This window comes from Gavia stellata, chromosome 5, assembly GCF_030936135.1.
Source record: "Gavia stellata isolate bGavSte3 chromosome 5, bGavSte3.hap2, whole genome shotgun sequence".
NCBI lineage: Eukaryota > Metazoa > Chordata > Aves > Gaviiformes > Gaviidae > Gavia > Gavia stellata.
Window position 1 is genome coordinate 9,441,551 of NC_082598.1, and position 20,306 is coordinate 9,461,856.

The 20,306-nt window shown below is 36.9% G+C and overlaps 1 protein-coding gene across 1 annotated transcript in view; it reads left to right on the forward strand.

Annotated features, from left to right (window-relative positions):
* Positions 1 to 20,306, forward strand: part of NSD2 (nuclear receptor binding SET domain protein 2) — a 100,560-nt gene that overhangs the window by 46,189 nt on the left and 34,065 nt on the right. The window contains exons 3-5 of the mRNA XM_059818190.1: positions 9,778 to 9,943; positions 15,334 to 15,500; positions 15,870 to 16,361. Coding sequence (XP_059674173.1) covers positions 9,778 to 9,943; positions 15,334 to 15,500; positions 15,870 to 16,361 — 825 coding nt within the window. The remainder of the gene's footprint in view (positions 1 to 9,777; positions 9,944 to 15,333; positions 15,501 to 15,869; positions 16,362 to 20,306) is intronic.

Below are 20,306 nucleotides of genomic sequence, written 5' to 3' on the forward strand. Positions count from 1 at the left end.
GATGTCTTGTGGATGCATACAGTGACATGTTAATGATTTTCTATACTGTTCTCGATTTCATTATTTTTCATTATAAATAATACTTAGCATTTGACTGACTCTTGACTGCTTCTGAACACTGAGCTGGTTTTCTGTGGAAAAGAGCTGAACAGATGTAATCTAACTCAAATTCAAAGAATGTCAGCAACTGTTGCATTGTTTCACATTCATCTTTGGTTAGTGCATTCTGGGACTTTTTTTATTTTATTTTGGTCTTTTGGGCACTATGATGGACATGACAGATGAAGTAAAGTGGTGAGCCAGGCCATCTTCTGCAAAAACTAACTTCCCTTTACGTCTCAACAGCAGATTATGTGCCATAACACAATTGAGAGGTTAATGACACTTGTTTGGTTTAATTGGTTTTTTTAAGTTGACGAAACTTATTTTCAGTCATTGTACTGGTAGTGTCATGATTTAAATGAATACTGTCATCTCAGCATCTCCTCTTCACATTGTATTGACCATTACTGATTGGTGTGGCAAAGAATTTGCTTGTTTTCACTGCTCTGTCCAAGATATGGTGAAGCCTTTCTGTTGCTCTGCTCAGTGTTCTGCTTAACCGAAATAATGCAAGTCTAACTTTTGTGTTTAGCTGAGAGTTAGATCTACAGTTCAGGGTTATGTTACTTGGATGGATTTACAGGCAGATTTTTGGGAAACTTTAGTGATCTGTAGCAGATGTCATTTCTGGCCCTTAAAACCCCCTTTTGTCAAGAAAGAAAGATGCTTTGTAGTAACCCTTAGGCAAAGTAACAAAAGCAAAATATTTTGATCTGTCTTGGAACAGTGATACCAGCCTCCTTTACAAGTTTCCTTGTTCTGGAGTGGATTTCATACAGGGCACATGAACTTTAGGAGCTCCAAAAGAGGTCTTTGTCTGTAGATGTTTGTCTGTTACAATGTTTCATTATCCTCCTATTATAAATAAATAGGTCCAACCGGGCTGACATTTATATTTCTGCTTTTTGTGAATACCCAAAGTACCTACAGGAGTTCTTCTCTTCTGCATCATAAAATGGGCAGTAGCTAAAAAATGTAAGTTGTCAATAATAAGGAATTAATTACCTTCTCAGAAAGTCAGTTCATAAAAATGCTTTACTTTGGAAGCCCAGTGCAAGAGGGAAAACTGGATCTTGCACAGACCATTGTTAAACAAGCCCTGCTGCACTTGTATGAGGAAGGAAAGTGGATCTGTGGCCTCATAGCAGCAACTACTGCTAGAAAAGCTTGGGTTTGTTTCCTTGTTGTTGTTTTGTTTGTTTTGGTAAATAAATGTCAACTCGAGTATTTGTTGAGGATGCTTGTGATGAAGTAAAATAATTTGGGATCTTAGTTCTTGTGGAATTGATAGCATGTGCTTCATGATGTTTTACTGCAACGACTCCCCTGTTTTAATGGTCGTATGGGGTTGGGGCATTTCTGGTTGGGGTTTCCTAGGTTTTCTGTTCAACTTTATTGCTGAAAACAAGGAATGTTTCAGGAATATGCCTCAGCATTGCCAAATCAAGGTAATGTCTGTCTGTTTAGGTGGTTTGAGATTTTTTTCCCCCCACTTGGCCCTAGGCTGATTAACCACTAATACTGTTCCTTGCATGTCATCTCTAGAAGAGGAGGACCTACTAGGTGTATGTAACAACACAACCTGGATGGAAACCTCTAGTGCCTGCTTTTAGGTATGGGGACTAATTTTGAAGGTCTAATCTCAAAGGCAAAGTAGTACTTGGACTATGTCAAATTATTAGTTAACTAACAGACCCCCTTTATGTCAAATCAGCATTTGTTCTATTTAAGTCTCGACAACTTCTTTCAAAAGTGTTCTTGTTGCAAAAAAGCGTAGAGATAAGTACCTGCCTTCACCAGAAAACCTGATGATTTAGCTTTCATTCTGTTATCCTATGTGAAATTCATATGGAAATTATTTAAAAATAACTGTTTCCCATGCCAAACTTCCTCATAGCTCTAAAGGCATGCTTTTCCAGACTTCTGTAGCATCTCATATCCACACTGTCTTATATACCCAGTTACTGCCTCAAAAGTTTAAACTTTTGAGGGTGGGTGAAGGTTAGAGAAGTTGGATGTAGGCAGAAATCTTTTTCTAATACTCAGTATAAAAGACGGTTTCATTCATTCTGATCAAGCCTTATCTAATTTAAATACCTATTTCTGAAACATGGAATCTTTCAGTAATAAGCCAGTATTAACTTACAATTTAAGAGGTCATCTAAATGTAAATGCAGAAATTCAGTAAAGCAGCTGAAAGAAACTGCTCTCCACATTTTTAAGAAAGATTGAGGGTTGGGAAGTGTTCTAGAACTTGCATCTGACTGGATCTATCTGTGAATGATTGAGCCTGTTTCTCTTCAACTCTTTGCTCTGAAAAAAGGGTGGTATCCTAGTTACTAAAATACCATGTTAACTTTATTTCTAAAATACTTGCCCATATAGTGTTTGTGTAAAGGAAGATTGCTGATTTGGATAGACAGATTTGTTTTTAAATGTAAAAGCATCTTTAAAAAACTTCTCATCTGCTGGAGACTTGCTAATGAGGGAACTAAAGCCAGAAAAAAGAATTTAAATGTAACCAGGATTTTAGTGGTTAATTTGAAATACAAATTCGAGCTTTTATCTTGTTTTAAAACCCATAATCTACATTTGTTTACGAATCCCTGTCTAGACTTATATGTACTTTTATTGTCTTCTGCTTGCTTTCCCTCTTGGAGGGGAGGGTCCTGCATGGTGATATTCAACATGCTGTCCACTAACTGCTTTAGATGAGTTTGTGGAAAGAAATGGAGGAAACAAACTTCTTGTCACAAAACTTACATTGGGTTTCAAAGAGCCTCAGCCAGCACAGAAAAGTTTTCAGGATCTGCAAGTAGACCAGTGGTTTTCTTCAGCCTTTTTTGTCCTCTTGTTTTATAGCTTTACCATCTAATAACATTGAAGAAAAATAAATAAATCCTGGTTGTGACAGGAAGACTCAAACTTGGTGTCTTCTGCAAATGTAATTCTTCACGCTGCCAGATTTGACCCCCTTTTAGTAATAGAAGAGAAGAAGCAAGTGGTTAGTAATAGAAGAAAAGATAACTTGAAGAAATACATTTAATGTAATTGCTCTTGAAATTGAATTTGGAAGGTTTTAGTTAAATCTCTGGCTTGGGATAAAACAATTAGAAATCTGAAAAACTAACAAACCAACCGCCATTATAGTTTGTTCATTTTTTTGTTTTGATCTGGACTTTTCATGGCCTCTTCCCCCTCAGTCTTTACCTCACGGCACAATACAGTGCATGTTTTACAAAGGTGTTGCAGATTTAATTGTGCAGAGGTTGATGCAGTGGCCTTTTGAGGGCTGCAGTCTTTGGGTGCTCTACTGAATTGCCCCTTTCTGTTTTACTGAAGATGGAACGCAAAACTTTGCCAACTCATTGCTTCTTTCTTCATGTTTCCTCATCCTTCTCCATTTTCTAGTAATAATTCAGCATTTTCTCTTCTTGCGAGGGTCTGGTTTATTCCTTAGTCTTCTGCCTCTGTAGGCAGTGGTTTGCTGAATATGTAATTACATAGCAGTCTTCTATTAGATAATAAACAGAATATAACAAGTCAAAGTGGAAAAACTTATTTTTATTCTTAATACATTCAGTTATTTGTGGTTTACTATCTAAATATACTCCCCCGCATTCCAGAAGGTGGGAGCTATTTGGATAAACATAGGGCCTCTAAGGACTTGTCCTTCTGGGATAAACAGTTTTACTATGATGTGTGAATTATAATCTTAAAAAAAAAAACACAAAGCACCGAGGGAGTTATGTTTGTGAGGATACTGTATTTTTGTAGACAGAATAATTTAGAATGAGCACTGGCCATTTCTTAACAGACTTAAGTTGCCACCCTTTTCACTTGAAGCAATAGTGTAAATTGAGGGTTTTGCATAGATTGTAATCATCTGTAGTTGTAATGTTTGGTTTTGAAGTGATTTGACTTAGTGAGATTTTCGTCCTCAATCACAGAGTGAGAAGCTGCTGTTTCTCTGTCCTGAATGACAGGACATCAGTCACTGGGAAGGTAGCTGCATCCCTCCATTCCTTTGCCTGAATGGTGATTTGTCTTTTGTCAAATGAAATTCCTGATTTTTTTCAGGAAGCAAGAGCTTTCCTAAGAACATAATTGTGATGATGGTTTCTCAAGGAAGAAATATTTTGAATCATTGTCCTATTAGGTAGTTTGTTTGTCTGCTTGTTTATAGTGTCCTTAATCATTGGTTAATTCAAGTGACAGAACAACGTGACAAAATAATGGGTTTTGTTCTCTTGCTCCCTTTTTCTCCAGACAAACCTACCACATCTCTTGAACCTCTGAAAGGAATGAAGTTTGTTCTACAACCACTTCCTTAGTTCACTATCTTTCCTGATAGAGAGGCAAGAGAAGACAAAACATTTTTTTACTTTTATTTTTATTACAGAAGTTCATGATGGAAAATAGGAGTGTTAGAGGATGAAACACAGCACAAGTAGATAGCAGGACCAGAAGAATGCGTGGTTTTGGTCAGCAAGCGATGTTATCTTTTCCACAGTAAAGAAACACGTTTGACTGTTTAAGTTTGTGTGTTCTAACTTTGATTCAAAATACATTATAATTGCATCTATTCTGTTCAGGGACCTTGATTATTTTGTTTTATAATGCTAGTAGATTGGTTTTCATTCTGGAATACAAGTGGACCTCCAGCAGTCTGTGTTTGTAGCATGGCTTTCTGTTGTAGTGCAGTCCAGTGGAAGTTTTTTGATACAGGATGGAACTAAATTGAAAATGAAAACAAAAAGGGAGATATCAGATATCAACAAGTTGTTCAATATGTACTTCCCCGTTATGTTACACAGAGGACAACATTTACTGCCTTCGCTTGTCTTAAATGTTCTTTTTTTCTTTCTTTTTTTGTCCAATATTAAATTCTGGTGGTGTATTCTTCACCAATTTTCAGCATTGTTCTTTGTCCAATCCCTTGTTGACAATTTACAGTTAGATGAAGGGGTTTTTTACCATTTCTATAGCTTTTTAAGTTTGTATAGTGAAATAGTAGCTTTTTGATGCTTAAGGTAATGTCCAATGATTTTGAGGGGTTATAATTCCTTGCACATGTATGCACACGTGCATATATACACAAAATAGATAATGATAATATTAGTATCTCTATTCTACCACTGATCACTTTAAAAGGGGTAAAGTTATCTCAGTCTGACACCACCTAGTAAGCCTTCTAGGTGTCGGGTTTTTTTTAAATTATCTTTGTCCCTTGTTTACTAAACACTCATGGTGTTTTCATAACAGAGTATATACAAGCAAACCTAAAGCTCTCAGTATGGTAAAGATGCTGCCCTTAAATGCATTTTTGTTTGATCATTTTAAGACAGTTTTAAGCTTTGAAATTACCCCATCACTCATGGTGTGTTCTTGTCTCATCATATTCATTAGTCAGACCAGAACTAAATGGAAACTGATTAAATTATTTTGATCAGATGTAGGCAAAGTTAATTAAATACTAATGTTTTCTATGGTCAAGCCACTTCTTTGGGTTGGTAGAATGCTGACAGCAGTGTCATAAAGTCTTGTCAATCTGCCTGTCACTCATTGCTTATGAAAGTGCTGAGAGAAATGACAAACAAATCTGAAATGTTAAGGGAAGAGGAAAGGCATGTTAATTTTTCTTTTCTTTTTTTGGTCCTTCTCAGCCTATTGCAGCTGTTGGCCCAGATGAGGTTTTAAGGAGGCTGGTACTCTTCAAGGCATAATTTCTCACAGAAAAACTCAGTTGCAATAAGGGAACTACTCCATTCCACACTCCACGCCCCCTGGACAAAATAAACTTAAAATCCATCTAGCTGCCTTTCAGAGCAAGTCTTTCCTTAGGATACTAATCCAGAAAATCAGGAATTTCGATGTCTACCATACTGAGTAGCGCAGAGCCTGTAAAATGGCCTGTGTATTCAGTGTTAGGACTGGTCTGTGTGGGAGTCATCACCTGCTCACCCAAGCTTTGATTGCCCATTTACATAACTTCTCTGCAGTCTAGTGTTCGAAAGGGGGAAAAAAAACCCTGGAATTCCTTCCCAGAGTAGAAAAGAGTATGATCACAAGCTGTTTCCTTCTTCTGTTGAGCATAACTGGTTTAAAGTTTGGGGCTAAGACGATTGAGGTGGTAGTTATCTCAGAGGCTGCAGATCTTGCCTATAATTAAGGAAGGAGAGGGAGGGGAAATTCTGCAACTAAATGTGTATGTGTTTACTTCTGTCAAAACTGCAGTAAAAGGTAATGGGATGGGGCATGCGCAGAGCAGTCCTGACTTATTTAGCAATGATGGCAAGCAAAGGCTGTTCTGTGCTCCTCTGCAGCGCAGAAAGCCCGACAGGCTTTACTTTGTTGACATTTATGGGTAGGAGATCTAATTAGAAATGAGAACAATTTCAAGACATAAAAAGTCGTCAAAAAGATGCAAAGAGCCAAAAATTCAGCGGAAGGTATTTTTAAATAGTTTGATTTTGTGTGACCTTCCCGTGCTTTACAGTTGTGCTCTACACCAGGAGTCTCCCATCTTAATTTGCTTGCTTAAGTATCATCACAGAAAGAATTGATCAGCTATTGCAGGAGGAGGTATTCCCTGTCTTCTGGTGCGTTCACACAGACCACCAAAAGTCTGCTTCCAGTCCTGCCTCTCCATCTTCCATGGGTGCACAGTCAGATGCCCTGTTCTGTGACTACATATTGTTGGGAATCAAAATTTGCCTAAATAACAATTCCTGTTTTCATCTGGAGGAAAAAAACCTGCAAGCTAAATTATTTTTTTGTATACCACTTTGTAACTTGAAAGGTGATTTCCTATTCTTAAAAATTGCAGAGAGTACAAGTGTGTCTCATAAAGAAGCTCCAGCTCTCGTCATACGAGAACATAGATGCCACAGGGGACTGGGTGGCAAATTTGTTTAGAAATGCTCTCTTCCTCCCATCCCATCCCATCAATAATTAAAAAAACCCAACCTGGATACTGAAGTAAAATCTATGCATATGACCGCCTTCCAGTATCTAGCATTGTCTGATGATTTAAAACAATTTAAATACTTAAACATTTAATGCTATGCTGGCAGTTTGCAAAAATGTTTTTGAGAAGAAGTATTGAAGAGACCGTTGTCCTGCTGCTGCTTGTCTCAGAAGTATATGCCAGGAATTTAACCTCACTGTTTACTGTTGAGATACCTATTAAATAGATCAGAGTAATTGCTAGAATGAGAAAATCAAACTAAACCGGAATGATTTGGGAAAGTAAGGTGGAAGTGAGTGAGTTCATGGTGATATTTTCTATAGGTTTTTAAATAACCTCATATAAGACCACTTAAAAAAATTACGTATATAGAATTTTGTGCTGTATTTTGCCATTCTTTTAAAGTATGCACATTTTGTCAATAAAAGAAACATAAATACAGCAAGTGTTCTATAGATAAACCTTCAGGTTTTATCAGAGCCTATAATTTTCAGGTTTTTCATCATGATCCAGTATAGTAAAAGAATTTTGGGCATTTTTAAAATTTGTGAAGTGCTTGTAGATATATTGAAATGGGATATTGACCCCTGTGCTGCCACCCCTTTTGGATTATGCTGCAATAAGAAGCACTGCTAGAGCCTTTTCATTATTCCAGCGAGCTCCTTCTCAGACTGTAGTCATAAATCTTTGCAGCTTAGTTGCACTTTCTGAAAAATACAGGGACTCATAAATTAAAAATGAGATTCAGACTCTTGAGTAACTTTTACATTTCTGAAAAGTTAACTCATTGAAAAATATTTTCATCCCACCTATTTAGTTTAAATGCAGAAGTCTGTCTGTGTATGTTAGGATTAATGTTTTTCTGGATCTGTTCTTGGCATATGTATTTCTTAATTTTTAACTTTTAAGTATAATTTTTCATGTCATGTTTAACTGCTAGAAGGAGCATTTTGATTTTTCACATCTGCTTGGAATCTTTTAGGTCTATTGGGAGTGTTGGACTTGAGGCAAGCTCAGCAGGGGGGGGTTTCTTACAGTCTTACAGAATCCTTAGAGAGCCAGAAACCTTGAGACATGGGAACATGGCTCTAGCTGGAGGCACATGAACCAAGTCTGAATTAATCAGAAAAGCTGAATCACTGGATGAGTAAGTGTCCCTAAGAATTAGATGACATAGCATCATGTGTGTTTACCAGGCATAGGTTCAAAAGCTTTGAGGAAAACAGTTTCTGGGTACACTAAGCTTTAGATTTTTTTATTGGATGTACCTCTATGTTGAGTTGCAATAAAAATCTATGCTGTTGCAGTACGTCAAAGATTTTTTGTTTATGTTTGGAAAATAATGTGTAATAAGTTGTGGTAGTATTCTCTGGATTTAAAAATCTGTACAAGGTAACCTGATCTACTCTGATTCAACATAATGCTCCAGATACTTGTTTCCGCATTCTAGATTTCCAGTTTCTTAAAAGTGTTCTTTCTTTCCTCTTGCCACTTTCAATTAATTAAAACAGAATTTTGCTCCAGCTCTAACATTAAATCCACTGGAAGCCTGAAGCTCTGGTCCACCTTCTGCGTGTTGAGCTGGTACTACGCAAGATGAATGATAAAACAGGTTGCACATAAATTTTAGTACTAGAAAAATGAAAAAGCAAATTAAAAATATGTGAATTATTTTTTTACAGATGTCTGTAATGAGACACATCTGTGCTTTCTTGCATCCAGAGTTAGTGCTTACCTAGATAAAGGCGTTCATTATTTATATCAAATAGAACAGATGAAGCCAAAAAGCCGAAATATAACTAACTTCGTGAAATGGTTTTAGTTGGTGAATAAATGTCTGTATTGCTGAACTTTGTTATGATGCAGTAAAAATGTGTGTCTATCATAGGGGAACACAAAACTCCCTTGTAGTTAAATCTAACCCTTGAAGTGGAAATAGTTCTGTAATTGTTTTCCAATAGCTAAAACAGCTTTAGAGTACCAGCTGAGCACTCAAACTTCTACTGCTAGAACTGGAACAGGAAAAAAATCTTTCAAAAGGGTGTGTGGAAGGCTTCATGTCACAAATTCTCAGTATGTAAAAAGACAGCTGAAAGATGCAGAGTTTGTTTTTTTTAAATGGTTATTTATGTAGTTTCTGTTGAGACAGAAAGACAGTATTTCAGTCTATTCTAGTTCTGGATTTTTTTATTTTTATTTTTTTAAATCTAAGAACACATTTTTGTGTATAGCGTTTAACTTGATTAATAATATTCAATACAGAGGGAAGTTGGCTCTTCCACGCCTACATCCAGTGCTCAGTTAATGTGTTTGAAATTGAAGTAAGCCTTCCTGATGGTCTCTCAGTAGTTATTTGAAAAGATAAAGGCAAACCACAGCTTACTTGCCAATATTTCTAACAAAAACCAAAAAGATAAATGGAACTTGGAATTTTTTTGGTGTGAGAGAACAAAAATTATGACTTAAAGTTTATATTACCTGTGAAATATAATTATTGTTTGTTAGCAAACATGACAGCTCTTTATTCTGGTGAACTATTTCTTATTTCCCTCCTTCCATTACCAATCTGTGTTTTTACATATAATGAGAATGTTTAAACAGAATACAAACTGTAGTATGTTGTTTATTTTTGTGTGCTATTTAGTAATACTAGTGCATATCTGAAGAAATATGGTGATAGATTTTTTCTTTTTTTATCTTTTAAGGCTCCTGCTAAGAGAGATCCGACTCAAAGTACCATCAAAGAAGACAAAGTCCATGTGTTGAAGTATAATATAGGAGATCTAGTGTGGTCAAAAGTGTCTGGTTTTCCATGGTGGCCATGTATGGTTTCTGCTGATCCTGTTCTCCATTCCTACACTAAACTAAAAGGTATGTGAGTGATGCTACAAACATCCAGATTTCTTTGGGTATACATAACCATTATTTTGGGAAAATTCTGTTCTTCGTTGTATCAGTAACTCAATCAGCTTCTTGTTGTCAAGAAGAATGTTAAAATCATGTAAACACTATTCTTGAGCATATAGCAGATGGAGCTTTTTTCCACCTTGTCTTTTTTAATTCTGAACAATCTCCAAAAGATATCAAAATTGTGATCTATGAAACTGTGGAGTCTTATTAAAAGAATTATCTGATGGTGCTTTCCATTGTTTTTATGGAGGTGTGATATGGGCTAAAAATCTTAGTGAAAGCTAATGGGAATTAAATACTCCTGATGATCATGCTTTACTAAAAGCAATCTGTAATTCAGGCAGCTAAATTTTCTGTGATTCATAAAATCAATACTGTTATCTACAGACAACATTAGTTGATTCTAAATGCAGGGACTACCAAGTGTTAATGAAATTTTTAAGTAGGAATCTGTATGATTTCTTAATCTCATTTGCAGCTTTATTCTCTGTTCTGATACTTGAAACCATCGAGGCTTATCTGTGTTAGTTGTAGAATGATAAAGTAATACAGGTTGGAAAGAACCTCTCCAAGTTAGAGCAGGTTGCTCAGGGCCTTGTCCAGTCAAATATTTAATGTCTTCAAGGATGGAGACTTTACAGCCTTTCTGGGCAACTTGTTCCATGGACTGGCAGCCATTATGGCAAGAAGGCTTTTCCATTTATCTAGTTGGAATTTCCTTTGTTTGCCTTTTCTATTAGCACTGTGTGAATCAGATTGATTAGGCACAATTTGCCCTTGGTGAGTCTGTGCTGGCTATTCCTAGACACCTCCTTGTCTTTCATGTGCTTGGACATATCTTTTAGGAGAATTTGCCCCGTAATCTTGTAGGCAATGAGTCAACTAGCTAGTCCACCTAGCTTGTAGTTCCCCAGATTGTTCTATTTTTTCTTGAAGATAGGTGCAATGTTTGCCTTTTTCCAGTCATTGGATATCTCCCCTGATGGTTGTGACCTTTCAAAACTTACAGAGATCACCCTTGCAATCACATTGGCCAACACCTTCAGCTCCTTCTGAGGCATCCTATCTGGTCCCATACTCCCATAGATGTCCAATGTGATTAAGTGCTCCCTGACTTTTTCTTAATATGCTGTGGTTAGTGCCTTAGTCTTGCAGCTTTTGTCACTAGACTAAGGAGCCTGAAGGCTTGGGGGCAGATATTACAGTTTAAAGAACAAACAAACAAACAAACAAAAACCTGAGACAGAGAAGGCGTAGAGTACCCCAGTCTTTTCTGTGTCCTTTCTCACTCAGGCACCTGCCCCAGTGAGCATTCCTTAGCCTTCCTTTTGCTACTGTTGTATTTACAGAAAATCTTCTTTTGCTGCACATTGCATCCCTCACTAGTTTTAACTCCAGCTGAGCACTGTAAACTGTTTTTTACTATGTTGATGCCAAAATGTACTGAAAGTTTAGAAAACCTGAAAACTGAATCCAGAAAACTTGCAGATTAAGGAGAAAAGAAAGAAGTTGATAGGAATATCAAACCAAAATAGGAGCACAGAATTTTATTTTGATATTTATGCTTCTAAATACTTCCATGTATTTTGTTAGATCAAGTGAAAGTATTGGCTTCCATTGTTATGAACAAAGTAGGGCATTTACTTGTCACTAGAGATTTCAGTAACTTTGAACTATGTATTTCCAAGTCTGGGAAAGGAGTGGTTTTGTGGTTTTGTTTTTACGTAATTTTCAAGGGTTGCATTGAGAACTTGGAAAATGGACTAGAATATACATCTAAAATTTGCATTGGAATTACAGATTTCCAGTGTGGAGGGACTGTAAACACGTAGCATTGAAAATCAGAATAATCTTGACACTTTGGAGGTGTGGTCTGAAAAAAAAATGCAGTTCAGTAGGAGTAAGTGTTGGGTTTTTACAGTGGTAGGTGATCAAGCTGGGAAATGAGTGGAAAGCTGCATTTTTGTAGAAGGGAATCTGAGAGTTGTAATAACCCATTGTAGTTTTCTCTGCAGAAAGACCAAACTCACACTAATATAAATTAATAGCACTGCTTATAAAAAGCATGAAGTAGATCCTTTGCTTTTCCAGTGGTAGCATGGCCTCAGCAGGAGTACTTTGTTCATTTCATCCTGTTTGGGCCATCTCATTTCAAGAAACATGGACTAAACAGAGAAGGTTCTGAGGACAGCATGAACGGAAATTTAGGAGTCTACCTGCATGGGCAGAGTGAAGGAACTGGGGCTCTTTCATCTGACAAGGAGGAGCTAAAGGAGAACCCAGTAACTGGCCTTAAATAACTTAAGTTACATGCAAAGAAGAAAAGGTGTAAACTCCTCTTGTTCTGGGAAGAAGAGAGCTTAGTAGCAATGAATATTTAGACTTCATATTAAGAAGAACTTGGAAGGGATAAAGATTGCGAAGCATTGGGGTGGATTGTCTGAAGAAATGGTGTGATCTCATTCATAGGAGGTTTTTAAGGCTAAACTGAATGAGGATCTCTAGTATTATAGCTAGACTAAATGTTGGCAGTAAACTAAATGGCTTCTTGAGAACCCTGTCAAGCATTCATACAATTGCTAGAATGGTTATTATAGACTTCTCAGACAAATTTTTCTTGTAGCAGTCTTTCAAAGTTTTGATTAGGCAGTCACTGTGATTTTAGCCTTTGGATTATTAGGTCTATTATGAGATAAAGAGCTGGATTTTGAGAGAAATAAAGCTGTTTATTTGTTCCTAACTGAATTACTCTACTCCTTGAAAGGAGCAAGGTTTATTCTTCGTTATCAAGAATCTCTGTGGTAGCTTTTTATAAGAAACTATAGAAACAGATCTAGCAGAAACCAATGTCATATGTCTGAATGCAACCTGTGGAGTACTAACAGAAAGAAGGGCCCACGTACTTTGAGATTTTAACCCATCTCTTTGAAGTAATATGGATGATGGTAATTTCTGGTATTTGCTCTGGAGTTGGCTTGGGGCCTGCCTTTTCCTTCAGGAGTTTGTAAATTCAATCCGGACTAGGTCTGGGCAGCCATCATAACTGATAAATGCACATTGATGTGCATATTTCCATCAGTACATATTTCCAGTCTTGTATTATCTTCCACCTACCGTTTACTATTGAGGCACTATCAAAGGCTCCTGTTCCAAACAGAAGAGTTCTTTTATCTGTGAGTTGTAGAAATACTCAGCTAGGTCTCTGTATTTCTCATTTCTAGGATTAGGATTAACAGTGTTTATAAACAGTCTGAATTTCTGGATGCTAATACTCGATTTCATCATTCCAGTTGGTTAGGCTTGAGAAAAGTTTGTAACTTTCAACTTGCAGGATGCACACGTTGATGTAAGAAGGTACGTACTGAGACAGACTAAAGCTCCATCTCATTTAATATCCTGTCTCTGACTGTGGTCAACCACAGATGCTAGGATACAGAAAAAGGCAAGTAATAGTGGTGGGTCCCCAGAACATTCTCCCAAACCTTCAATAGCTAGTGGTTCCAGGATTCTGTGAGCCCAAAATGATGTCTTTGTATAGAACAACCCTTAATGAATTCCGTTATTTTATCCATGAGCATTGATACAAATTTAGCCCACAGAAGATGTCTGAAGGTTCACAAATAGGTTCAGTGATTCTAGTGGTCGGCACTATTATTTAGACTCCTTAATTAGGCAGTTACAGCTGTCCAGCATTATATTGTAAAAGGAATAGAGTGTCTGTGTCTGCTTGGAACTGAGCTGTTGTCTGCTCCGAGGCAGATCTTTACAGGTAGTTGTAAATGTAGTCTGTGTCATCTCTGCCTGCAGCTAGGACATCCTGGCAAAATATTAAAATAATCCTTTATTTTATCATAGGCAGATTAAGTCATCAGAGCTCAGTAGTCCCTAGTTAAACAACATTTTCTTGATGAGGACAAAATAATTACTGTGCGAGAGAATTGCTTCTGACTGTGCATTACTGGAACGTGTATTAGACTACTGGATTGGATGTGTGATGCATACAGTCCCAAGACCTTTCCCTATGCCATTCCTCTTGATTCTCATATCTGATCTCAAATGAGTCATCATTGTTCTTGTAGCTCTCATGTACGTTTTTTATATATATATATATGTATGTATGTAATGGTTAATAAATATATATATATGTAATGGTTAATAAAACTTACGCACATACCATTAATTAGGTTGATTTCATATTATTGTTCCAATTGCCACGTTTTGAGACAAGATCAATCACCTTTAAAAATAACTATTGGCTGAGTAATTACAAAAAGAAAGTTCTTTCTAAGTCTAGAAGCCCCAGTAATAATAGTGCATTAAGCAATCAGCCAGATGTATTTGCTGATAAAGGTAGAAGACATGCAGTGTACGAATAACCTAGCAAAATCTAGACCTAGTTTGAAGACATCTGTTACAGGCTGTTCTTTGTTCTTACTGGGTAGACATCCTTACCTGATTTCCTCTTCCTCCCAGACTACATGTTAGACATACTAATGTGGTGACACCTTGAAGAACCAGAGATACTGTAGGGGGGGTAACTGATCCCTTTCTAGCAGGATTGCATTTACAAACACGAAAGTATAGGTCATCATAGTGTTAAAACCTTTTCTATTTTTAAATGATACCCTAATTTGAACACTTAGGCAACAAATCTGTGAGTTTTCATGAAGGAGATGCTAGAGAACATCTTAAGTCTGATTTTCTTACCTCTGTCTTTTAGAAGTTTGTTGTTAACTGTCAACTCTTTGGTGAATTTTGAAGGTGTTGTCTTCCCCCTTCACTGTAGAATAGCTAAGGTCTTCAGAAGGGGAAGGTTGTATGCCTATATCTTACTACAGTGAGACAGTATTTCTCTTTACAACCTTAGAAGAATGAATTTCTTGTCTAGGTTTCAAAATTGTTCTCTTAATCTTCCCGCTCTCCCTTCTCTCCCTTACACTACCCAAATCCTTTTCATTTCTTGCTTTGATTCCTTAAAAGCTTGGTTAAGATGAAGTTGTGATTGCAAGTGTTAAAACTAGCTGAAGTATGTGTTCTGTTCAAGAATATTAAAAGATAAAGTGTAAGCGAATCAGAGATGAGGCTGAGTGTATAGGCTATCCAAGCTTTGGAAACTTTTCCAAGTGTAGCATTGTCAGAAACATCCAGGCCTACATGTAAGTTAATATACATGGAAAGCACTGACAGATGATTGTAACCTTAAGTTAATTTAGCAAAGTATATTCTTGTTTGGAATTAAACTATTGGGCTTTTGTGTCAAACTTCATAGATTATATAGCTCAGAGACTTTCAACATGGTTAAATGGGTCAACCTAAGTTGTATTTTAAATACATTCATTTTTGATTTTCAGGACAGAAAAAGAGTTTTCGTCAATATCATGTTCAATTTTTTGGAGATGCCCCAGAGCGAGCCTGGATATTTGAGAAGAGCCTTGTGCCCTTCAAAGAAAAAGACCAGTTTGAACAATTATGCCAGGAAAGTGCAAAACAAGCCCTCACTAAAGCAGAGAAAATAAAGGTAAGAGACTACCAAGTCAGACAAGATTTGCAGATTTTTATTTTACTATTACAGGTTTGTACAGCTATAAATAGGTATTCTAGAAAGCTTTAAAGACATCTTGTTCTACAGAGACTTGTAGTCTTACATTTCACTTACAGATGCAAAGAATGGGATGATTTGTCACTGTTCGTTACTTATTAAAAATCAGTACTCTTCTGCTTTGTCCTTGATTCATGCATGGTATCGGTACTATCAAATACAATTCCATTTGAATGTCTGAATCATAATTATACATTACACTTAGTCTCTTGGAATTGTTTTGTGTTGATGTTGGCATTTTGAAATCAAAAGCAGGCAAATTTCTCACATTGTCATCTTGTCTTGCAGATGTTAAAGCCTGTTTCAGGGAAGCTGCGGCCACAGTGGGAGATGGGTGTTAAGCAAGCAAGTGAAGCAGTAGGCATGACAGTGGAAGAACGGAAGGCCAAGTACACCTTCATCTATGTTAGGGACAGACCTCATCTTAATCCTCGAGTGGCAAAGGAAGTTGGCATTGCTGTGGAACCATTAGAGGAGATAGATGAGTCATCTTACTCAAATGAAGAAACCAGTCAAAATCTGAAATCGATGAAGGAGTCTGGCATTCCTACCAAGAGGAGGAGAAGGACATCAAAATTGTCTACCACTGATGATATGCAAGAAAGCAGTCAGTCAGGGACTAAGAATACTACTCCTCAGAAGTCATCCGAACAGGCAGAATCCAAAAGAGGGATAGGCTCCCCTCTCAATAGAAAGAAAACTCCAGCATCTACTCCGCGAAGCAGAAAGGGCGATGCAGTATCTCAGTTTTTGGTCTTTTGTCAGAAGCACAGAGATGAGGTTAGTCTCTTAGCTGTTATTGTTGTTGATTTGCCTCTTTTCATTTCTATACTTGAAGAAACTTCTTTACTTCAGTTGACAAAAACTAGTTGTTACTGTAGAATCTATAATACTCTGAGCTTGACAAGGTATGCCTGCATCAAATCTTAGTCTAGACAGGAACAGAGAAAGAAGCAAATGTAGATGAGCAATATAAACAAGATAGTGATAACGCCATTGTACTTTAAGCATAAGTCGTGTTAGTATCTTCCTACATAATCTAATAGTCCTTTGTATTAGCCATATTTTTTTAATATATGTAAAATGTAGTAGATATGCATACATAAGCTTAGGCAAATATAACAAAAGTTACGCTGTTTATGGCAATCTACTTATAGTTAGCTTGTACATTCTTTCTGAAGATGTGGCTCAATTCTTTCGGTGTGTTCCCTTGTCTCTGAACTCCGTAAAAACTTCATTTACTTAGAACCTTTTGCTGCACTTCAAAAGAAGCTAGTTACCAAAGCTCTGAGACAAGTTAGAATAAATAAATACTTTAATATCAACATTTCTTAGGAAGACTGTTAGAAGTATAAAAGCAGTACTGCTGTTCTAGCTCATTACTTTAAAATCATGACCATCATTTTTCTTCCTTACAACCCTCTGCTCCATTTGCAGTACAATTCCATGCACTGAAAGAAGCATGAGTTCTCGTGTTTCCTTGTAGTTGTGCTATTCCATAATACCCACAAAAGGACCAGAAAGTTAGTGGTGACTTTGTCACACTCTTCAGCTACTGAATGGTTGACTTTGTTATAGGACATTTGTGTTAGAAAACATTAATAGATAAGAACTTTATGAAGAAAAATTGAAAAACAGTTTCTGTTGTATGGAAGCCAATGAGTTGTGGTTCAGCTTAGTATCTTTTTAGATCATTGCAACTTAAACTGAGAATGAAAATGAACACAGTGTTACACATACCTTTTAGTGGCTTTGGTTGAATTGAGAAAAGCATTGGCAGTTCAGTTTGCTGGCTCCAGAAAGGCAAGGGTTTTGTAGCCAGACTATTAAATATATATTTTGAAATATTCATTATGAAAAACTGTATGGTTAAATCATCTGTCTCATATTTGAGAGACCTGAGTTCTATTTCCAGTTCTTCTATAAGTAACCTTGTGTCTTGTATAGTGGCAAGGGAGAATTTCCTTGGCCTTTAATGTAGGTAGCAAGAAGTCTTGTGCAATATTGAGGGACATGAAATTACTTCTCTGGAAGAAATGAGGTTATTATGTCTGGTTTTATGGACTCTTAGCCAAACATGTCTTACCACAGAAGAGACATGCTGAGTCTCTGATGTTATATTTCTATTTTCTGTGCCAGTTATCAAGCTTCATTCCCTACTATGGTTATACTGTAATTCTCAAATTAATAGATGGAAAATATGAAGACTATTCCAATATTTGACATTGAGGAATTTCTTTGTCTTCAGCGTCATTTCAGGAAACTAAAAAACTTACATAAACTTGAAAATCACACTGATGATAGTGGCTAATGTTGCACAGAGTGTTAAGTAGAACAAAGTAAGTTTCAAAATATTACATCTATTTAGAGAGAGGACATCCTACCATTTCTGCCTGGAATACCTTTTAATAAGATCAGTCTTGAAAACCCAAATCCACCTGATTGTGTGATCCGTTCTAATAGGTATAGAAGCACTTCTGTGCATAGAACAGAGCTAGGTTACGAAAACTGCAGATACCAGGTAACTGCAGGTAACAGTCCCTCTAACCGATCAGGGCAGTAGAACCTGTCTTTCCTTTCTCTTGATTCGAAGTTAACTGGCAAAGTGGGGAAATATCATTTTAGGTATTCATGCTTATTGCACAGAACCTAAGTTACCTGACTTTAATTAACACTTCCGGTCTGTCACATCACTTTTAAAATGACAGTTTTGTGCCTTTGGTGGAAAGTGAAGATTGTATCCAAACTAGTATTCAGAGTTACTCCTTTTGTTAGACTTACCTGATTCAACTTGCATGGTTTGCTTTCCATCCAAGAGTTTGTTTTGTTGCTGTTGTAGATGTTCTGATGCTTTAGAAGGAGTGAGAAAGTTGGCTAAAAAACAGACCTGTTCCTGAGCTACTTCTGTTGGTGGCATCTGAGAGTTTAGTGTATTTTTACTTTACTATTTGCATATAGAAACTTAGAAGAAAGGAAAACTATGGATCCAGAAGAGGCTTTCTGGCTCCCAGACTTGGGAAGGGATGGAAGTGAATGGAAAGGAATCACTAAAGACTTCTCTTTTGGGGCCTCTAATAATCACGAGCTCTCTTAAAAGTAGAGCCATTTCTGCTGTGTCTTGCTTGGAGTCCGGCTTTGTATGGTAGTAGGATTCATATATCGGTTTGGTTTTATTGATTACTACTTTTTGTGTTACTTTTTCTGGGGATAGGAGGATGAGGAATAGTTGAAATTTTTAGAAATGAATGATGGCTGCTGGAAGACTGGATGAACTGCTGGAAAATGTTTTTAATTATTTAAGAGGCATGCTTCCCTGAGGGAGGTGTTGAAAGCTTGGAGCACTTTTATGGTTGTAGTGACGCATTAAGTATTTTGTGCTGTTACCAAAGAAGTAAAGATGTATTTTGTACTATTGGCATTCTTATGCGCTTCCTCTGTGAAATATATCCATAGTAATCATGAGAAGGGAGTGTCTGAGTTGAGATAAAAGTGTCGTTCAGTGAGAGGCAGACAGCTATACTGTTTATATTAATGCACTGATTTAGGTTTAGAGGTAAATTAAGAAATAGTTTCACTAGTAGGGTTTACAGTTGAAGATTTCTGCATTGCATTTCTGCAACTCTGTAAGGAGTTGTTGAACGTCAAGACAAATAAGAGTGATGGTAATACTCTTTGCCTCGATGAGCTAGGACATGTCTGGTCTAATTACCATGTTTTCCGCACCTATAGTGATATGAATTCCCAGATCCAAGAAAATATCTTCCGTGTGTTCTGTTGCACAGTTAGACTTAAAATAAGTACTTGGGAAAAGTGCATGATTTTCATGTACATCAAGATACCCGATACATCATTTCCAGTATGTATTCCGGGATTGAGTATTACAGTATGAAGACTTCAGAGAAGACTGCTGGGCATTTTCCTTGGAGGCCTTCTTTGCAAGGATCTCTTAACCATTAAGAACCATGAGTGTCTTTTGCTTCTCATTTCACAGTGCTCCTAGTCAGCTGAAAGTTGGTTTTATTTGTATTTTGGTGGGACTGGAGGTGATGTTAAACTGTATCTCATTTGTGCGAACAAAGCTAGTTATTTCTTAGAGTACTAAATAACTCTGTGCCCTAGTTGAGCACAATGAACTATACACTTAGTGGTAATGGTCAAAGTTGATGCTAATTTCTTTTCCTAAAGAAGTGAGATTTGTGGGAGGGGTATCTTGTGGGTCTGTCTACATTCTCCCCTCTCAATAACTTTTTTGACATTGTTGGATTTTAATCAGACTTTGAGTAGAGGTCTACAAAGGTAGTTGTATTCTCCAAGCTTTTTACAGGTGGGTTATACCAGATAGAAGCAAGAGAACTCTTAGTATTCTACCGGGGGAAAATTACAGTGTGAATTTCCCTACTAGACGCTGAATAATCCCAATGACAGGAAGGTACTACAACTATTCTAACCCCTGGAGAAGTTTCAGTCACACTTGTACTTTGTTTGACAACAGGAAATGCGATTTTAAGATGCTAAGTTCTAAGAAATTAGGTTTAATCATTTCCACTTACCACAGAAAATTTGTATTTCTGTTCTGTTGAATGGTGTTACTGTTTGAATGCTTGGCTTTGTTGGCTTAGGATTTTTTCGCTCCATGATTTTGGGGTATCGGTTGCATCACTCCAGTAACAGGATTTTGGAGAATGCTGGGTAATGAGATGAGATGGGTTGTTTTTAAAGCCACTG